This window comes from Colletotrichum phormii (genome assembly GCF_030913505.1).
Source record: "Colletotrichum phormii strain CBS 102054 chromosome Unknown BDP81scaffold_2, whole genome shotgun sequence".
Classification (NCBI taxonomy): domain Eukaryota; kingdom Fungi; phylum Ascomycota; class Sordariomycetes; order Glomerellales; family Glomerellaceae; genus Colletotrichum; species Colletotrichum phormii.
In genome coordinates, this window is record NW_026851444.1 from 2293138 (window position 1) to 2313408 (window position 20271).

At 53.4% G+C, this 20271-nt stretch overlaps 6 protein-coding genes across 6 annotated transcripts; 2 read left to right on the plus strand and 4 right to left on the minus strand.

Moving 5' to 3' along the window:
- Window positions 1–965: 965 nt before the first annotated feature.
- On the plus strand, window positions 966–1818 carry BDP81DRAFT_88122 (uncharacterized protein). Its single transcript, XM_060596437.1, has one exon. It carries the CDS (start codon window positions 1308–1310, stop codon window positions 1764–1766), a length of 459 nt encoding a protein of 152 aa, XP_060450799.1. The 5' UTR covers window positions 966–1307; the 3' UTR covers window positions 1767–1818.
- A 3494-nt stretch (window positions 1819–5312) lies between these two features.
- On the minus strand, window positions 5313–6058 carry BDP81DRAFT_416433 (uncharacterized protein). Its single transcript, XM_060589531.1, has one exon. The coding sequence runs from the start codon at window positions 5806–5808 to the stop codon at window positions 5338–5340; it is 471 nt and encodes a 156-aa protein (XP_060450800.1). The 5' UTR covers window positions 5809–6058; the 3' UTR covers window positions 5313–5337.
- A 1790-nt stretch (window positions 6059–7848) lies between these two features.
- On the minus strand, window positions 7849–11778 carry BDP81DRAFT_309418 (cell wall biogenesis protein Mhp1; the record flags this gene model as incomplete). Its single annotated transcript, XM_060583546.1, has 3 exons — window positions 7849–9241; window positions 9292–11374; window positions 11709–11778. 3 exons carry the CDS (start codon window positions 11776–11778, stop codon window positions 7849–7851), a joined length of 3546 nt encoding a protein of 1181 aa, XP_060450801.1.
- A 3814-nt stretch (window positions 11779–15592) lies between these two features.
- BDP81DRAFT_88188 (ribosomal L18p/L5e family protein) lies at window positions 15593–17337 on the minus strand. Its single transcript, XM_060596438.1, has 3 exons — window positions 17037–17337; window positions 16769–16806; window positions 15593–16684 (listed from the first exon to the last, which is right to left on the minus strand). The coding sequence occupies exons 1-3, from the start codon at window positions 17037–17039 to the stop codon at window positions 15823–15825; spliced, it is 903 nt and encodes a 300-aa protein (XP_060450802.1). The 5' UTR covers window positions 17040–17337; the 3' UTR covers window positions 15593–15822.
- Window positions 17338–17554: 217 nt separating this feature from the next.
- Window positions 17555–18542, plus strand: BDP81DRAFT_308945 (haloacid dehalogenase-like hydrolase; the record flags this gene model as incomplete). The annotated part of the gene is made up of 2 exons (XM_060583505.1): window positions 17555–17608; window positions 17736–18542. The coding sequence occupies 2 exons, from the start codon at window positions 17555–17557 to the stop codon at window positions 18540–18542; spliced, it is 861 nt and encodes a 286-aa protein (XP_060450803.1).
- A 22-nt stretch (window positions 18543–18564) lies between these two features.
- Window positions 18565–19543, minus strand: BDP81DRAFT_88199 (methyltransferase). Its single transcript, XM_060596439.1, has one exon. The coding sequence runs from the start codon at window positions 19423–19425 to the stop codon at window positions 18586–18588; it is 840 nt and encodes a 279-aa protein (XP_060450804.1). The 5' UTR covers window positions 19426–19543; the 3' UTR covers window positions 18565–18585.
- Window positions 19544–20271: the final 728 nt, after the last annotated feature.

The following is a 20271-nucleotide window of genomic DNA, read 5'->3' on the forward strand; positions in this document are numbered from 1 at the left end:
GATAGGCGAAAGCGAGCTCTACCTATGGTCCTGCCTCTACGGTGTACCCTAGCGAGACATGCACACCTCAAGTTGCAACTCGCATTCGATGCGTGAGCGAACATGTGAGTGAGGCATTCATTCCCAGTCCACCCAGTCTGCGACCTGCAGGCTGCCAGTGTTGTACATTTCGAGGGTGGATATCATTTCTGCAGTACGTACCTGCCCAGTCTTACATCGGTGTCAGCATGTGTACTTTGCGTCGGGGTACATCATCCGTCAAGCAAAGCAGGAAAGTACCTCAAAAGGCAGGCAGACAAGGTACCGCCGTACCGGAATGGAAACACCCAAGGAACGACATCCTCCCGTCTACGAAGTACCTTAGGTACGGTACCTCAAGTCCCTAATACTCCGTAGGTAAGACGAAGGTGTGTTTTTAGACGCTCCTTCCTGAATTCCCTCCTTAATTCCAACAGCAAGTGCAACCACATCTGTTTCCCTGAGGATATGATCAGGAAAGACCACGTAGCCAACTTGCAATTAAGCCTCCCAGGTTGAGATAGGGCAAGCACGCAAGTTAAGGTCACCGACAGCAAGATAAGGTAAGACCAGCAGGAATGAACGCCAGAATGCTTGGCCCCCACGCTGTGGGCAAGCAAGACAGACACGAAAATGAAGGGCGAGAAACAGCGCGAAGTCAACTTGCTTTTCTGCACTTGCTTTTGTTCCATCATGTGCTTAGTCTTTTTGTTGTTTCTCAACTCCGTCGCATTGCATTTTCCACCGCCTCTTCGTCCTTTTGCTTTCACCACATGGACCTGACCTTAGTGTTCTCATCACTCCATCACCCTCGAGAGTAAATGCCTCTCCCTATCACTGACCGTCTCCCCTTCATAACCAGCCAGTAGACAGTCGCAGCATCTCGGACGCGCACAATTCCCCGTGCCTGACCATCACTGCGCACCTTATTTGTCCATCCTATCAGACTGTCTCCTCAATTCGATGCAGTTCCCTGCTCTACCCCCATCTGTCCCCAACGCCCCATCCACAATGGCCGCTATGCCATCCCGAATCTCGTCTGTCGCTTGTCCTTTTCCCTCATGTTCGTCCGCTTCCCTGTCAATTTCATGCCCTGCTGGGCCATGGCCTGCTCTCCTCTTCCGCCCCGTCGGTCGCTTGTCGCCGTATTAGCGACACCCGCGTCTCGTCAACATATCGCGCATCACGATAGACCTCCCAAGTCGAGTTAGCCGGTCCCTCGCTACTCCATACGGTGTACGAATTCCCCAAGCATTGCCCAGCAGCCTGGATTGCCCCCTCCCTCTTGAATGTTAACCAATTCATCATCATGTCCGATTTCCCGCGTCAATCCGTTCCGAATCTCTACCCAGACGCAGCAGGCCACGAATCTTCAGCCGGGACTGAGACAGGCCCAAGTCCTGGTCCATGTCGATAAGCCCCAGACAATGCCCCTCCCCCTCCCCAGAATCTCCTCACCTACGGATACGGATACACGCTCATACGCTTCACCCGCGTCTTCCCAACCAAGTCGGATTCCAGCTCGCCCAGCCAGGCAGAGGGCTCAACTCTCAAGTCTCAAGACCTTTCCCGCCGCCCCCCTGAATTGCCGCTCGATCCCAACGGCTGTCACCCGATTCTCCCTTGCTTCCAGCCAATGTAGCCCAACCTTCAAGTTTCACAGCGTGTGCAGATCTGTTAAATCACTCACCTTCACTGCTACAAGATTCCCCATACCTTTCCTTCCAAGCTCTATTCTCTATCCGTAGACCGGGTCTGGATGCCTCGTCGTCGACCTGTTTAGGCCGTTCAATTTATCCTTCTCGCTATACCGAAACCCCCCTCCTCAAAAGTCCCGCCGCCTCCAGTCTTTCATACGAACCCCATACGATCTCTCGATGTGGTGTAGTTCGTCGATGGCGTGGCCCCCTCTTCCCCTCCATCTCCACGAATCCAGTCTGTCGGCTTGTGCCCCTCGTCGGCTGCAACAGCACCTGCAGCAACCGCACCGTCCAACTGTGTCCGTAGTACTCCGTACCGTACAACATGGCTATCCGCAACCCTACAGGCGGGTTTTCCATCTTTCTCTTCTGCCGCGCTTCCGTCGTTCCATCCTTTCTGCCATATCCGTACGACCCAGCTCGGGCATAGGTTGCCGGACAGCGGATTTGAGAGTAAGAATTGATGAATGAAGGGCTGGCCCCCTCCCATTTTTCCCTTCCCTCTAAATGCAACATATCGGGAGGCTCTCCGCGCCAAGACCCCATGCTGCGTAAGTATAGCATGGGAAAGACTTCAAATGTGCCGCCCAAGAGTCTTGGAGAGTCTTGGTCGATCTTTCTCCGTTCAAGTGCCAGCGCGAGCCAAGAGAAGCGGCTCGTGCCATCTGAACGTCACCTCAACCTTACAGAGTAGTGCTGCATGCACATTAGGCCCAAGGTTGTAGGCAGAGGGACTAAGAAACGATGAACTGCCAGCCGTTCCCATCTTGGCACGGGCAAGCCTCGTCATCAAAACACCCCCTCCATCTTTGCCCGGCTCTGGTTTGCTGTTTACTCAACTCCCAATCACACACATCCGTGGTAGGCTCTCCAGCTTTTCCTAGACGGAAGTTGAGCTTCTTCCAAGAGTCGTCAGTAAGGTAGCAGAGACAGATGAGTGGTAGTCTTGAAACAGCAGACTGCCAAACAACCCCGAGAAAAGTCGTCTGCCTGCCAGGAACAAGCCCAGTTAATCAATGTAGGCGGGACTTTCCATGCTGAGGTAATCAAGCCAGACGTCAAGTATCTCAGGCAACCTGGAACTACGGAGTACCTGAGAGTACTCAGTACTGAAAGGGGTTCTGGCCGTCGCCTCCATGTTACAATCGAACTTTCCTCAGCCTTCACAACTTATCCCACTTGTTGTACTTGCTTTACGTGCACAATCTGAATAAAGAGCAGATTGATTCCAGTGTGAAGGTAAGTTTCCCTAGACATTTCCTAGTCTCCTGCGTCCTGAGCCCTATACGGCAAAGACCTCCCAAGGTACGGAGTACGGAGTACAGACAGTGACCTTAACATTGCATGGCGCTAGGACATTGGTTAGCAAAAGCCTGGTGGGGGCACGGGCCGTCTTGACGCCCCAACGATCCAAGCTTTGCATCGCCAGCTCCTACGCCCACCCACCGTCGTCAACAATCACACTTAGACGGGGCGGCCACGACCAAGTTTCTTCCATTACCTAGCCGATAACCTGTCTTTCTGAGGTCACTTCCGCCAGGCCCAAGATTAATTTAGGTCCAATTCAATTCAGCCGAAATCACCCAATCGAATCGAACCAAGGCCAAAAAAAAAAAAAAAAAAAAACCAGGGCGAGACAGACGAGCTGACACTGGTGAGTGGCTCACCTAGACGGAACATGTGCGCAGACGAATGAGGCCAGCAGGACATCCAACGATCGGCCGGTCTCTGCAATGCCACTCGTCAAACTCACGCCCATCATCGTCAGAATGACACTCGAGTCTCAACCACAGCCTCTTCCCGTTCGATTTGCTTCTTGACCACGGCCCCCTCTTGCTGGTCGCTGACGTTCAGGGCGACGAGGAGAAAAAGCAAAAGCCAATTCACATTTTCCGCTTCGACCCGTCGTCTGCACTCTGCACAGCATCGGTTCCAAGACCTGGGCCTGAGCCTGCAAGCCAAGCCAAGCAAAGTACTCGAGGCCTCCGGCAAAGAGAAGCAAATGATAAAAAACCTAGGACACCTAGGTAATTAATGACCCCATTCCTCCTGAATCTCCAAGACTTTTCAGCCATGCCCAGCAAAACGTAACTACCCACCCACCACCTCATTCTATTTCAACCCTCCTTCACTCAAGACCCCGTCTTGGCCTTTCGGTGGCTGTCCCCCGGCTTAGCCTTGGGTGGGGGGCTCCAGTTATGACGCAGGCTCACTCACCACCACCACCAATGCGCCAGTGAATGGAGCACAGGAGCACAACACAGCCTTTTACTCGATTGAGGCGCCCCCCCCCCCAGCGATGGCAGGGCCAAACCTCGAGCCTTTTTTCGGCCGGATACCCGTCCGCGTGGAGCTAGCTGAGCGCTCACGGGCACCCCTACTCCGACGACATTGGTCTCCTTTTTTTTTCATCCCAAGTGTTTTGACGCTTTCTATGGATACTATGTATGTGCTGACTGCTCGGCCAGTGGTCGATACTAATCACCGATCGATGGCCGTCTAGCCGCCTCTAGGGTGGCGCCCTCTTTCGGCGCTCGAGTTGTGGGATAGATGTAGGTCAATAAGGCCAGGCTTGCTGTAGTTTGTTCGCTGTGACTTGTGATGAAGACGCCATAGGCTTTGAGTTGAGGCTGATTGTCGATAACTGGACGAAGCACATCTCAGTCCGGAGCATGAAGCTGTCCCGCCGTTGGTATCAAGCCTATTTAACCCCGGGCTGTAACTCATTGTGGCACACGCAACGACTACATTATCGTGGTTCAAGTTCATCTGTATGACACTCTTCATATGTTTTCATCACGGTGAATATCCTTGCCGTTGAGCCCATTGTGGTGTCCGAGGCTCCTGGGCTTCACCATGTTCGTCATATTCGTCTCACCGATGATGTCTCCGTCAAGTAGATAATAACCTGATTTCGTTATCAAGTACATGTCATGCTCATGTCCGGATTAGTGAAAACATGTAAAGCCATTGCTTCGACCAGACAAACACAACGTGGTTAACTGCCAAACGGAGGATTGCTTATACTTGCACCATCCCGTCGCACGGCCTTTGTTTTTCTTTGAACATGGAGTCTAGATTTCTTCACCGCTCCTAGGTTTCATGAAGACAAGAGCGGATGGTATAGAAGGGGGATGGCAATGAAACAGAGGTTTACATATGATGACCGATAATGGAGTTGATCCCTGTATGTCCGTCCCTCCATCAACTTTGACAAGACGGGGCTTCGTACGATAAAGACGCTTCGACGGCGACGTTGTTCGGATTTACTATACTGAAGACTCTTTTGTTCGCATCTCATTATTCAAGCCAATGATAACCCCATATAGAGTATCTCAGTATTTGATCGGAAAGCATCGCAGCCCATTCCAGAGTTGCAATGTATCCATCACCTGGGTATCAAACTCTACAGCTCTAGGATTTCGGCCATTCACTCAGCCAAGACCGACTAATTCAAGCCCTGGCCCTCACGCCAGGCCATATCCCGATATCCCCTTCTCCCCCCCCCCCCCCCCCCTCCCGCAGAATGGGTGGAAACAAGCAGCCCAACCCGAATAACCTCACAACCCCATCCTCCTTACCGGCCCCCTCCTCCTCCTCTTCCCGCCCCCCATCAACTTCACACTCTCCGCCCATTCCCCGGATCCGCATCCCTCGCCTCCCTCTCACAAACACTCCCCGCCCTAGCCTTCCCATTCGGCCCATCAACAGCCTCAAACTCCCTCTTACTCTTCAACCCCGTAACCATAGTCCTCGCCGCCTCCTCCAGCCACCCATTCACAAAATCCCCGTGAAAACACCGACTCCCGCCACACGCAAGCTCAATAGGCGGATCCCCACCCTTCCACCCCTCCGACACCGCACTTTTCGTATCATACCGAATACTAAACCGTAACTGCGGCATCCTCTTCATCCCCGCCGCACACGTCCCGCTCTTCTTATCAGAATATGCAGATTTGAGCGTCGTCTCGTCGACGCAGTCCGGGAACCACAAGACAGCCTGCAACGAGGTCGAGCACGTGTCCTGCGGGAACTGCGCGTGGTCTTTCCCGCCCGCGTCGAACGCCTGGTTCTGGCAGAGCCAGGTCATGTCGGACCCCGCAATCAGGTCCGCTTCGGTGGCGGCCTTGGAGTTGCCCGCTACGACGGAGAAGTCGGGCGGGATGGGCACCTGGCCGGGTCTTTGTCAAAGTTGTAGTAGGCTACAAAGGAGACTGGTTCGATGGGCGTTCGGGTTTCGCCTTGGACGTGGTAGAGGGTTGGGATCCCTGTGACGGACGGACGGTGTGTGTAAGTCTGACGTTGCTTCTTGCTACAGGACCAGAAGAGAGGAAATTTCCCAATCTATATGTTTTCTGCTACTGGGTTCCATATAGACACGGGGAAAAGAGGGGAAAATTACTAACAATAAACAGAAAAATCATTCGGATTCTGCGCCGTAGAACACCCCTTTTGCAACTCGGCCGTCGAGCTCATATTCACCTTGACCGTGTCGCTGCCAAAGAAGCTGTGCATGTGGCTCTTGTACTAGCCCGGGATGACAATGGGGTCGATATTCTTGCGCATGAAAAAGTCGACTTTGGTGTTTGTAAAGGCTGCTGCCGGGCCTGCTGCCGCCGCTGCTGCTACTGCTAGGAGCAGGGCGATTCTGTCTGATGGCTTCATGTTTTGTGATCTGTGTTCAAGCGAGCGTGGACTTTAAAGAAAGAGAGAAGATGAGGGAATAAAGAGGTTAGAAATGAATAACAGTTGTCCACCTTTCACTTCTTCTTCTTCTTCTGCTGGGAAATGAACAGACCTGCCGCTGTGCGTATAACAACGGGCGGGAACGACTAACAGAAGCAGATCAGACGAACTGCAAAATGGCAGTGCGGCTACATCCTCCTTTAAACCCCAAGTCTAATCACCTTTCTCTACCCGTTTACCTTTGGATGATCATGTAAGACTTTGACAAGAAAAGGCTCTCCAAACTCTACGTATTACGACAGACATCCCAGTCCTGACAGGAAAACACAGCTTGAGAATGGATGGATGGGTGGATGGGTGTATGTTACCGGCGGCCTTGGCATTGTTTGAACCATATCCCCGGCCCCCCCCCCCACGAAAGTTAAGTTTAATGTACATCAGATTCGCTCCCGTCGCTGTTAGATTTAAACATTTCTTGGCCTTTATTCTGTGGAAATCCGTCAGAGTGACTGGACAGTCTGACGGACACTCCAAGTAGGCGAGTGTCCGATTCGATTTCCAGTACCATCACACCCCCCCTGGACTCTACTGATCTTTCACTTGGCGCATAGATCAGACCAAAGTCTAGGAATCCACCACATGGAGCGGAGAAATTGTGGCATCTTCAATCTGAGTAGAATGACTAGAGACGCGTCGGATTCGGTTTGAACAAGTCACTCGACTTGAGTAGTGGTTCGTTCCAGTTGTGAACGGTAGATCACCGACGTTAAATTCGACCCAAGCCCGTGTATAAGGACCCGAGTGGCGTTCAAGACTCATGAGCACATCGATGATAACCTAATACTTGCGTTGCGGCCTTTACCTTCCTGCTCTTCAGACAAGTCAACGCTGTCTGGCTCTGGCGATAATCAGCCTGCTTTTCGACAAGCGCAAACGCCACTTGAAGTTTTACTTGTGTACTGGGTGGCCCTGAAGCTTCATTTCAACACATTTCATACTAAGTGTGACTTCAAAATAGACATTTTGGCACGTCAGACCCGGCGGCCTTCTCGCCCCAAGGAGGGCGAGGAAAAGGGGTCATTTCTTTAGAATGCTGTTGTACACTAGTACATGTTTCAGTAGCGACTGTCCATTTTGGCTGCTCTCCTTCTCGACTCCGATGAACTCCTCTGTTCCGGTCGCTGAAGATGAATCCATCCACATCCCCAAATATCTGACCGTAGAAAGTGAACTTGATTCCCTGGGGTTGTTTGAAGACGCAGAGCAAAACTTGTTTTTTTTTTGTGAATGCCGGACTCCCTCCTCGCGTTACGCCTTTGCTTGCTTCTCATCGTCTCAAAAAGTCCCCAATCCCAACATTTCAAGTCGAGCAAATTACGAGTACAAAAGGCGGCGAATATGCCGCCGTATTATGCCAAGATGACAAGGCGTAGGAGACAGAAGCTCAGTCCTCAATGGCGTTCTCATCGGCTGGCTTTGCTGGGCTGGTCATGCCTGCCTTGACATTGCCACGGGCCTTCTCCTGACTCTCAACGAACCGATCCCAGTGCATGGGATCAAGTGCCCGAAGTCCCTCTCGGACTTGATCGCGATCCTCGTTGAAGACGCGCATGATGCCCTTTTCTTCAACCTTTTGAGTCAAATCAGGGTCGTCGATCTCTTCAATCATCTGGTGAAGCATAGCAGTGTGCTTGGGGTCGAGGCCGACTTCGAGTACCCCGCTAAGCAGGCCATAGTACTCGGGCTTGATGATTCCAGAACGAATCTTGTGACCGGCCCTGTGCATTCTACCCTCCTCTTCGGCGAGTGCTTTCGAGGTGTGCGACAGCGTCGAATTCGTGCGCGGCAGACCAGGCCGAACCGACAAGCCGGTCTCGTCCTCGACATCGGATGGAATGCTGTGCTGATCAGGATCCTCCGTCGAGGAGAGTGATGTACCGAGTTGATCACTCTGACTGGGCAGGGTGGTCTCCGATGCCTCATCCGTGGACACACGGGTTTCAGGAAACTCATCTTCGAACCGTTTGATGATGTTGGCGAGGGTGACGTCGAGGAACATCAGCTTGCGCAAGTTGTGCTCATCTTCCTGCGGGTTGACTCTAGCCTTGGACAGTGCAGGCTGCAGCCGCTGGCGAATCTTGCGGGCGCTGGCCAGTAGATGCTTCGACATATCCTTTGCCTTTCCAGGAGGCAACTTCGGTCGCGGGCTAGCAGGTACTGGGACACCATCTTCAAAGTCCCGGATGAACTCGCCAGATTGCCTTCTCGATTCATCTCCCCTGTTCTTGAGACAGCAAGTGAGAGCCTTGACAACACCAGTGCCTCCAATGACATAGTCGTCGTCCGGCGCAGACTCGTTGTCCGAGTCTTCTCTGAGAACGTCGTGACCGACGAGATGTGCGAGCACATCGGGGTAAGGTGGGATTGGGCCGCCTGGCAACGAATCCCCGGACTCGGCTAGGACTGTTGAGATGACCGCGCCTATGTCGCCAATGGGGAAGCGCTCCATGTTCCGCAAGCAATAGGCGACGACTTGCTTGGCCAAGGCCTTGACGACCTCGCCGGACTTGTCGCTCGGTACATCGATGTCGACACACACGATAGTCTTGGAGACACGGGTGGCAGCCAGGAAGGATGCATAGAGTGCACAAGCTTCCTCCTGAGCATCCTCAGTTTTAGCATCTGCAAGTTTGACCAGTTCTGGGTTCTCTAGGAAACTGATATGCGCAAGCATTTTAGCCTCGGGGAGAATTTCGGCGAGCGCAATGGCTTGCTCAGAGGTCATAGCGACATCGGCAAGGTGAACACGTCGCAGCCCTTGTAGCTTTGGAAGATACCTAGATGTTGTCAGCTTCTTAGTCGTAGGGGGTGACTTGGTGTGACTTACTTGCGCAAGAGACCAATGGCGCTGGGATCCGATTTGCACAGATCCCGGTTGTGAGAAAGGTCGATGAAGCGGAAATCTTTGAGATGAGCAAGTGCAGGGAAAATTTTGCACAGCGAGCCAGGCTTCAAGTTGCACTCAGCCAGACTGAGCGCCCACAAAGAGTCCTTTTCTGAGATCGCATTGGCAATGATGTCAGTTTGGTCTCGAAGATCGTTGCCGCCCAAGTCAAGGCCTTCGCACCCGCTTGTGGACAGATATCTGGCAACATGCCTGAGCCCCTTTTCATCAATGTTGTTGTGAGCAAGACCAAGTCGCTTTACACCACACTGAATGATACCGTCTATTACCACGCCAAGGTCGTTGGAGTTGAGGTTAGTCTCTCCGAGGTTGAGTAATTCCAACGTAGAACCCCCTAGTCGTTCGCCAATGGCCTTGGCAAATAGGGTTGCGCATATGTTCTGAGGTTGCTCGTCATTGGAATTATTTCTGAGCAAGTGATGGCCGTGCCCGTTTCCGTTTTGTGAAGGTTGAGGAGGCCGGGGGAAGGATATCGTCGAAACATCGAGGAATTTGAGCGTTCGGCAGAGGTAGATGAAGAGGAACATGTGCTTCCAACCCTCGGGCCCAATCTTGTTGTTCTTGAGGACGAGCCGTTCGACGAAGCCGCCCTGCGTAGTGATACCGTCTGCTTTGGTTTGCTTCCGCCTTTTTGAATCAGGCTTCTTTGCAGCTAGGAGACCTGCCAATATCACCCTGATGCCTTCGTCAGTCAGGCCGCAATTCTCCAAGATGACCTCCTTCACTGGCACAACCGCCAAGTAATCGCCCAGAGTGATCAAGTCAGGAAGCTGCATCCAGTAGCCCGTCAAATCCAACTTCTGCATCATTCCTATGTCGGCAGAGCAATTTGAAGGGCTGTTGAGCTGTTCGGTGATCTTCTTGAGAATGGGTGTCTCTCTCAACTGGCAACAACGGCGGTATATCCTCACTGGGTTTGTTGTGGGGGACGCTGTCGTCTTGGGTGTCGCGGCTGGTGTGCCGTCGCTGGAAGAGTCGCTGTCGTCGACGTGGATTTCCATGGGAATCGTGCCGTTAGCCTCAGCCTGTTTCCGCTTCTTCTCCTTCCTAGCTTTCCTCTCTTCCTCGCTCTTCTTCTTCTTGTCCTTCTTCTTGGTCTCTTTCTCCTTATCCACGGATGCAGCGCTTACGCCGTTCGTGCCACCCTCCTTGGCCTTGGCTGTGTCCGTTCCCTCCGTTTCAGGCTCCTTTGGCACGGTCTCGCCAGTTGTGTGAATGAGGCCATCGCGCTCCTTTTGCTCTGCAAGACTTTTCGGATTCTTCAGTGCCTCGCCCTCTCCCTTCTCCGTCATCTTTTTCGTTTTTGACTTTTCCAGTGGCTTTTTACCGGGCACGTCTGTATCGACGTACTTGGGCATTGGAGCAATTTCGACATCAACGCTGAATGCGACCCTCCGGAGTTTCGCCTGATGCAAGTCCGAAATCTGGCAACGTTCGCGGTTGCGGTCGACATTCAGAATCTTTCGCTCCACCAGGCCGTGTGTTCCTCTCGTTCCTTGTCCCAAGACGCCACCTGATGAAGACAGTCGGCGGAAGACTCCCAGAAAGCCGGCCTGGCCGCGTCCGGGAGGTGCCGGGGTGTACGGCTGGTCGCCATCGTTTTTAGCGGCGTGTGCGAGCACGGCATTCTTTGCAGGAGTTACTTTCGGGGGCACTGGGCCGGAGTCCTTTGGCGGAGTGCTTTGTGCTTGCTGGTTTGCCTGGGCAGCCTTGCTGTCTGGCGAAGAGGAAAACTTGGAAGAGATGTTGGAAAACCACGAGTTCCGGCGGGCTGGCGGAGTGCCGTTAGGCCCTGGTGATTTTTCGTTAGATGGACTTCTGCCTAAAGGCGGTCTCGAGACTGGGATAGGTTTTGTGCCTTCTGTCGTCGCTTTTGAAGTGTCTGTTGCGCCGTTGGTGTTGCCGTTGACGGCGGTTTGGCCGGTGGTCGGAGAGGGGAGTGGTGATGACTCTTTGGGTGCGGTCGTCGAAGATCGGCGTATGGGTATTGATTTCGGTGGCCTGTCTGTGAGGCGCATTTTGGATTAGCAGGGGGAATGTTTGGGTACTTGGGTGATTGTGAAGATAGTGCGCAATAGAGAGGCAGAGGCAGGAAAGAAGGTGAAGGGAAGTGACGGGCTCTTGGATATATCCACAGGCCAGGAGCGAGAGGCCCCAGAGATCCGGTCAACAATGGCAAGCGCTCGTAGGTCGATCCCGAGCTGCTTATCTGGGTCGACTTGGCAGGGCAGCGTTGGCGAGGGCGATGTGAGTGGTGAGTGGTGAGTGGTGAGTGGGTGGACTGGGGGGTCCAGCGCAACAGCCAACTAGCTGCCCTGGAGAATGAGGTCAGATGGGACGTTTTTGCCTACCTTTCGGAGAGCCGCCGTGGGTCATCCAGCTAACATCTACCCCATGAACCTGCTCCATAACGATTGTCGCAGAGATGCTGTGTAAGGGTAGAACACAGGTCAAAGACCAAAGGCACCGCAAACGGGCCTAAGAAAAGAAAAAAGAAAAAAAAAGAGGCACGACGTCGTCCGGGCAGGTGAGGAGTAGGCGACGACGACGACGACGAGGGGAATGCTTGGCGGAGGAGGAGGAGGAGAAGAAGAAGACAGTGATGGTTGTCACTTCTTCTTTTTTTTTTTTGGCGCAACAGAAAGGAATGGAATTATCGCGCGCCCAGGCCGGGCAGAGGGTGAGTTTTTGGTTGATTTCTAAGAGGAGGCGGAAGCGGGAGGTGGAGGGTACTTCGTAGTGTACTCGGAGGTTCGTTGCTTATTAGCCCCGGTCCCTTGGACACCACCTTGGATCCTTCCGGTAAGTCGATACGGAGCAAGAGCGGACAGCTGGCTCGCTTTCCAATCCGTCGACAGTCCAACTCAGGAAAATCCGGGTTGTCTGGCGTGTGAAGGGTGTGGTAGGGCGAACGCGGGATGTTGGTTGAGAAGGAGGTGGCAGTGGCAGTACGAATGATAATAGTCGTGGGTTCGTGGTGGTCTTGGGTGATGGCAGGGACCAAGTACTTGGAGCCTTGGAGGACGGGACTCGCGCAGGTTCGGATACCTCACGTCAGGGTCCGGGTCCGGATGGGGAGGGGAGGGAAGGAGGAGAGGGGACGGCAGGTATTCAAGTTAGCACTGACAGAGAATTAGGAAGCACCTCAGCCATAAAGCTACCTACTTCCAGGTTCCATCGGTAAGATAGAGTCCGTACCTTGCCGTAAGGTTCCTCGAAGGAAAGGCCGGACGTGGCAGCTTTAGCGGGGGGGTTCATTAACCTTTTTAGAGGCGACGCATCTCGTCATTGGCAGGAGATGAGCGGCGCCATGGCCCAGGCTGGTTGGATTTTGGAGACATCACTTCACCCGGGGGGCCACCCGGTCTTGGCTGGCTGGCCCGAGGTAGGTACCTAAGCACCTAACGGATACATACTTTGTACGCAGTAAAGTACCCAAATACACGGGCAATGGAAGTCATCAATGTCGTGCTTTCCTCCGCCACTGCTGACTGTTGTCAACTTGTCACCACTTGTTCATCACCAATGGAACAAGATGCTATCATTTCCCGCCCTGAACTCCCTTCGCAGTTAGCAATATAGACCCACGCAAAGAGAGAGAAGAAGAGGCTTTAACGGCATCTAAACACAAATCCAACCATCCCTGGGGACAAATACCGTCCCTCACCTGCCGTCCTCAAGCATCCTGGCCCGATGGGAAGTCTCGCGTCAACAACCTTCAGACGGACGGACATCTTATGCCGCAAGCTTCCCCGGGACTTGTTTTTCAATGCAGTAATTACCGACCTGCCATTTTGAAATTTGTGCTCCCAACCGCCAATCTTCCCAGACTTTTTGCGTGCCTTAGTATTCCCGTCTTCCCGGCTCGCTCCATCCCGACCCCATGGCACAAACTACCCTTTCGTGGGCACTGCGGACTTTGGAGATCAGATCCCCGGGTAATAACCTCGGCCCGCCATGTTGAGACGAGGAGCACGGCAGCTGGGTTGAGATAGGACATCTGTCGCGGAAACATCACACACGTTCACTTGACTGTTACTGCGTACGGATACTGCGCCTGTCCGTGCCTCCTCACCGCACACAGCAGCAACCTGACACGGCCAGCTGCCAGAGGCACCGGTATCGCGGTATTCGTGCTCCGTGGATAGCACATACTCCGTACGCAATAGCTTGGCTCCAGGACCCATGTACTCCGTACTTGTAGGGGACCTCCGCGGCCCTACAGTCAGCAGATGGCCAGTGGATTGCTTCAACTCTGCTCTGGTTGGATGCCACTGCCGGCCCTCTCCACTCATCAGCGGGGATCATGAACGTCAGGAAAGCGAGAGAGCGACCTGGAACTCTCACAGACTCTCCGTCAGTCAGTCTCTTGAGACTCGTCTCCCCCCCCCTCTATGTGTTGCTAACTTGCCCCAGCTGATTTCCCTCGAATTCGGCGCCAATGGCCTGGCATCCACCACACGGCGACAGTGACACCACACACACACACACACACACACAGCCTTCTTCACTCTCCATTCGCAAGCGGGCGAACAGCCCTGCATCTTTCTGCAACCTGCCACTAGAACCGCACACTACTGCAGAGTCACAGGAGTACGTGGGCTGGACGCAGATGGGGCGGGCTCTTATTAATCGCGCGCCTCTCAAGCACTGGACTGACCACACAGCTCACCATTGGGGTGGCGGGCCTGCCAAGTCATTGACATTTTAGACACACTGGGCTCTACACTACCTACGGAGCAGAGTGACTGGACTCGCTCAAACAGCCTGCAAGCCGTCAAGGCAAGCCGCCAAACGCCCGTGGACAGGTAAGACAAAGTTCACACTTGCCTGTTGCAGCCCGTAACCTTCACATTTTGGAGCCTTGCCTCATTGTACACTACCGCGTACGGCGGTATCTATTCAGGGTCCAGATTGTCCTTTCATCTTGCATTAATTCGGAAGAAAATGGACCACGAGTCGGCGGGCATAATTACACAAGACGGACCACTGTCCACCAAGAAGTGACCGGCTGACCGCCCGCCCCATGAGCATCGCGAGATCACGGGGCCCTCACTCAACGGAGCTGCCGTTGGGGTACTCCCCTGCTTAACATTCAGCGGTGTCCCCTCGTCTAAAAGGGGCAGACAAACGGACACCGCTACAATACCAGGGACTCTCACTCACCCACTTCATGAATGGAACCCTGCGCGGCGGCAACCAGCACGATTGTTGGCTCTCGTCTCCTTCTGCAGCATTGTGCCGCGTTCCCCAGCATACCATTCCTTTTTTCACCGGATGAGATGATGTGCTTCGGGCCTGGGACTCTGGCTGGGATTTTCGCCTTTCGCGACCCTACCATCTCGCCGCTATGCCCTCCGTTCATCCCGTAATTCCCGCGCGCGACGTGATGAAATGCGACTCTCGGCTCATGTCTCTCATCGACGGCTCCTGAACCCACGTCGACTTCCTCGAATTGACGCGCACCTGCAGCGTCTCCTCTCAAATACCTTGTTAATTATCGAAGTTGGATCTCATGGTGTCTCCTCAATTTTACCTATACAGTATGTCGCCATACAAAGTTTTCGGACGCTTTGTGGGACCAAACGGGAATCGACCCATCTCTACCTCGCAGTACCTAGCTGCATACTTACCTAGTCAAGGGGAAATAAAAGCGAGGAGGCTATAACCATCTCAGATTCAACATCTCTCAGTATACCCTGTACCCGTACCGACATCATCGCCAGGTGTATGGAGCTATATTGTCTTACGCCATCCCGAAACCCTCCGCAGGTCCAGCAATCTGCAGATGCAATCATCTCTTGATTCTCGTAAGAGATCGTCACTTTTCCCCAATGCCGTCTGGCATGATCTGATATCACTGGTGCTCCTATGCGGGGTCTCATGCCCTCCTTTTTTTTTTCTTTTTGCCTCACCACCCTCCACCCACCACACACGTCTGCCAGTCTGCGTCATCTTGCGGCCGGCAGGTCCATCGCCTGTCACGGAGCGCATCGAGTCCGACTAGCGAGCGAATAAGCATTTCCATCGTGCCGCCGAGACGCGAGACGGTGCGGCACCGCGTTACAGTAGCGCCGTCTACCACGCATGTTTCGTTTGACAGGAGGTAGACCTGCATCACCGTGATTGATGATTGCAGAGACGGTTAGCTACGCTTAGTCGAGGATGGCCAAGGTACTGTGGTACTGTCACGTCTCACGTTCCTTCATTCGTACCACATTCAGTGGATGGTCAACAACTTTTGACGTCTGGCATTTGGGATATTCTTATTGAATTCTTTAGGAGTTTTTTTCCTTCTCCCGTGACCATCATAATCCTCCTTCCGGATTTTGTTTGCCTTGATTAACGCCCGAAGAAAGTGTCATGCCATAACGTCAAATGCCTGCCCAGATGCCAAACCCCCCATCACGAATGAATTAAACCGCTTTTGCTTAGTACAGAAAGAGGAAAAATTTACTCGGCACGGTACGCAGCGATGCGCTCCTTGACCTTCTGCTCCTTCTCCTCCTTTGTGAGGCGCTTGGTCTTGTACTTCTTGGACTCGGCCTTCCACTCCTCCTTGGTCTTCTTGTTCTCGGACTCCTCCTTCTTCCAGGGGTCCTCGCGGATGGCGGCGTGGGCCTCGGTGTAGAGCTCCTCGAGACCGTCGGCCTCGACGTCGTCGTCAATGTACTGCTGGAACTGGGACTTGTAGCGCTCCTCGTCGTCGTCGGCGAGGGTCTCCATGTACTCGGCGACGTGCTGGCCGAAGATGTAGTTCTTGAGGGTCTCGGCGTCGAGCTCCTTGGACTCCATGTCGTAACCGGGGAAACGCTTCTCGGAGTGGGGGACGAGGATACCACCGTCAGAGGCACCCTTCATGGCGCCAAAGACACGGGCACCGGTGGAGGTGCGGTGGAGACCGACGTCGAGGTTGGCCTTGAAGGGGCGGCGCTCGCCGTCGTCGGTCTCGGCGGCCTCGGTGAGGGTGAACTCACCGTCGGCCTCCTCGACACCGGTGAAGGTCTTGTCGAGGCCGAGCTTGGAGAGGGCGCGGCGGGCGATCAGGAGACCGGTTGCGTAGGCGGCGGCCCAGTTGGTGAGACCGTGGGTGATGCCGTAGGCGGGGAGCTCGTGGGCGTAGGCGGCGACGAAGACCTTGTCGCCGGTGAGCTCCGAGGTGACGATTTGCATGATGATGTCCCGGTTGGTGAAGCGGACCACAAGACGGTACTTGGGGGCACCGTACTTGTTCTTGGCCTGGGTGATCAGGCGCTTGCGGGCATAGTAGTCGGTCTTTCCGGATCTTCTACGCTTGTACTTGGTCTGGAAGCGACTGGAGTGGGAATGATGGTCAGCGAACTCTGGATCACGAAAAGAAAAACCAGGATCGAAATTCAAAAGTGCGATTGGGACTTACCTGTAGTACGCGCTGTTCTTCACCAACTTGTGGAAAGGCTGTGTGCGAAAAGATACCGAGTCAGCAATTTGCGCTTCAGATATGGCCTGTTGACCCGAAGCATCTTGCGTTGACTCTCAATCCCAAGAGACATTTCTGTCTGCTACTGGGGGCCATTTCTTTTTTTTTGTTTTGCCATTGCTGGCTAAAAGAAGAGTTTTGGTGTCGCAAGTTGTCATTCGGCCATTTTTCAGGCTGTTGACGAGCTGATGGTGATGTATCAACTTACCATCTTGACGGTATATGAGCGGGCGGTCGGCTCAAATTTGTCGATGTGGGTGGTTGTCGAAGGGGTTTGTCAAGAGAAAAAAGTTCCAAGGCGCAACTTCGTGATAATATTCCTCTGTGGGTTTTGGGGCAGCCCTAGATTGTGTGGCCCCACCCTTCCCTCTCGATTGTCACTCCCAAAACAGGTCGGTGACGAGTCACGTGGAGATTGAACTTTGGCCGGGGACGAGATGGTCTGTGCATACAAGCCAAGCTCTTGCTTACCTCATCTTGAGTGACCGATTGACGGATTCCCTCTCAACTCTGTCAATGCTCTGGGCCGAGGTCCACTGGCACAATCCGCACCGAGGTGGGGGCTTTCCCCAGGTTTCGATCATTGCTGGTCTCCACGACTTTCAACGCTGGGTTTACTACAAGTACCTTTGAATATTGTAGATCTGCCCGTTTCTCGGAGCCATGCAGTCCTTGGAAGAGTCCGATAATTTTTTGATTGACCACGTTCTCGAGGCCGTGGACGATATGACAGACTCCAAGCAGCCCAAGGTGCTTTTGTTCGACATTGGTGGTGTTTGTGTAAGCAGCTCCCTTTGACTTATTCCAATGTTCGCTACCCAATGCGCCTCCAACCCGTCAGCGTATAGTTCTACATCTTGCGTGCTCCATCACAACAAAATGCCGGTCATTATACTGACTTGACAAGGTCGTATCACCATTCCAATCCATCCTAGACTACGAGCTCAGTCTCGGTATCCCGCCAGGATGGGTAAACTACTCCATCTCAAAGACGAGTCCCACCGGCTTCTGGCACCGCCTTGAGACGGGCTCAATACCTATGGACCAGGCCTTCTTCGAGGGCTTCACCAAGGACCTTCACGATCAAGGCCGCTGGGAGGCATTCTACGCCGCTCAAAAAGCAAAGAACCCATCTCTCCCCAAGGAGACGCCGCCCTTACCTACCGTCGACGCCAAGTACCTCTTCAACACCATGATGACCAATTCAATTCCCCCGGACCCGTGGATGTACCCGGCACTGAAGAAGCTCAAGGCCAGTGGGAAGTATATCCTCGCCGCGCTGAGCAACACCGTCATCTTCCCCGAGGGCCACAAGCTGCACAGGAAGGACTTCATGGACGACCCCGTTCGCAGCTTATTCGACGTGTTTGTCTCTTCGGCACACGCTGGTTTGAGGAAGCCGGATCCGAGGATGTACCAACTCGCGCTGGAAAGGCTGAATGAGTATGCCGCCCAAAATGCGAGCTCTGAAAGAGGTCAGGCCCTCAAGTGGAGCGAGGGTATCAAGCCACAGGATATCGTGTTCCTGGACGACATTGGCGAGAACCTAAAGGAGGCTAAGAAACAAGGATTCAACACTGTCAAGGTTCATCTGGGACGGGCCTACGAGGCCGTGGAAGAACTAGAGAAAGTCACTGGACTGGCATTAGAGGGCGACCACCCAAAGGTCCCGGTGAAGCCGAATCTGAAGGGCAGTGGTAGAGCGAAATTGTAGAGTTAGACGCGTGAGGGAGGATATCCTTATTAGATGATCGTGCCTAGGTTCTCCGAGCTACATAGATATAAAGAGCATCCACGTTGGTGACTTGGCCATCAACGGCAGCCTTTTCCCATTCCTCGTGAAATAGAGCCCTAGCCTGGTCCCTGAACTCCTCCGTCGGAAGACTGGTGACCAACGTCGTGCTGGTGACATGCTCAAACTGCTCGTCAATCTGATCCACGCCATAAGATTTGTTGCCTTGACCAGAGATATTGTGCATTAGCTCGATCCTATCCACCACGTACCCAGCACTCTCGAGAATCTTTGTGAAGGAGTTCTTGTCCGTGATCCAGGACCTGTTGCTGGGAAATCTCGACCGCAGGCGCTTGGCCGCCTTCTCGAGAATGAGGCCGATCTTGAAGTTGTCCTCGTGCGTAATGTCGATGACCACCCTGCCTCCCGGCTTGAGGAAGTTGCGCCACTTCGCAACGACATCGTCTGGATCCTCAAAGAGAACAAAGGCACTGGAGCACAAAATGGCATCGAAACTCTGACCCTCGAGCTCCGGCAACGTCTCCAATTTCGTGGCATCGTGAAGGAACAGCCGAATGTTTGCACTGGGCTTGAGGCGCTCTTGCTTCTCTCGTGCTTTGTTGAGCATGGCTTCGGTGACGTCGAGGCCGACGATCTCGCCCGTTGCGCCCACCTGGTCGGCAGCGGTGAAGACCTCTAGGCCAGTGCCACAAGCCAGGATCAAGATGTGTTCTCCGGGTTGTACGTCAGCGACGGCCATGAATCGCTTGGTCCATTCGGGATGGAATGAGTTCTCATAGTTGTCTGCTCGCGCGGTGTACATGCGCTGGGACGAGGTTGCCTGTGTCTCGGAATCGAAGTCCATGATGTTTGATTCTGCCCAGTCAACGTGTGTTGATTATTTCGAAACAGACGTTCCAAGAGTAATACGATAGGTGCAGGATTGAGGGATTAGATGATGTGATGTCGGTGGCCAAATGTCCAAAGTTAAGTCCGTCAAGTCCGGGCTTACCTACTCCGTCGGCATTACGATCCGATGATCTGCAATCGGCGCAAACGCTTGTTTCCTCCACGATGCATAAATATGTTGATCAAAGGTGAGTCAGCAAAGCAAACCAGCTTAACTACACTTGCTTTCAATTTGAGCGGCCCTCGGTGGTATACGAATGCCCGACTTGCTTCTTGTCAGAAGTCAAGGAGGCAGACCTTGCGTACCTCACCGAAGCTGTCACTAGCTCCAAGATCACGATACACTGATTATTTCGTTCTTCATGTGCGAACCTTGGAACAATAGGGGCACCAAAAGCATGGGTCACCAATCGTGTAAGTCAGGTGCTGTTGATACGATGCACCGTCTAGCCGGGGATGCGGAAGAGGGTACTTGAGTCTCTCCTCCTTCCTTCCTGTCATTAAAGGCGTAACGGGTTAGGTGGTCGAGTGGGATATGGAGGATAGCCAGAGAGCGGATTTCAGTCCTTCGGCCACCCCACACCGACGCTCTTTGTTCGATTCCCTAGTGATAAATCTTTTCCCCCCTCCTTTCAAATACCTTACTTACTCTTCAGCCTAGAATGGAACAAAAAACTACTCCCGACTGCAATCATTGTTCTCTTCTCGAACAAGCTCCTCCCCCTGTAGTAAACTTTCCAAGTCACTAAACCATCCAGCCTTTTCCGTTCAAACGTACAGAAGAGGCATTTCCGTGATTTCC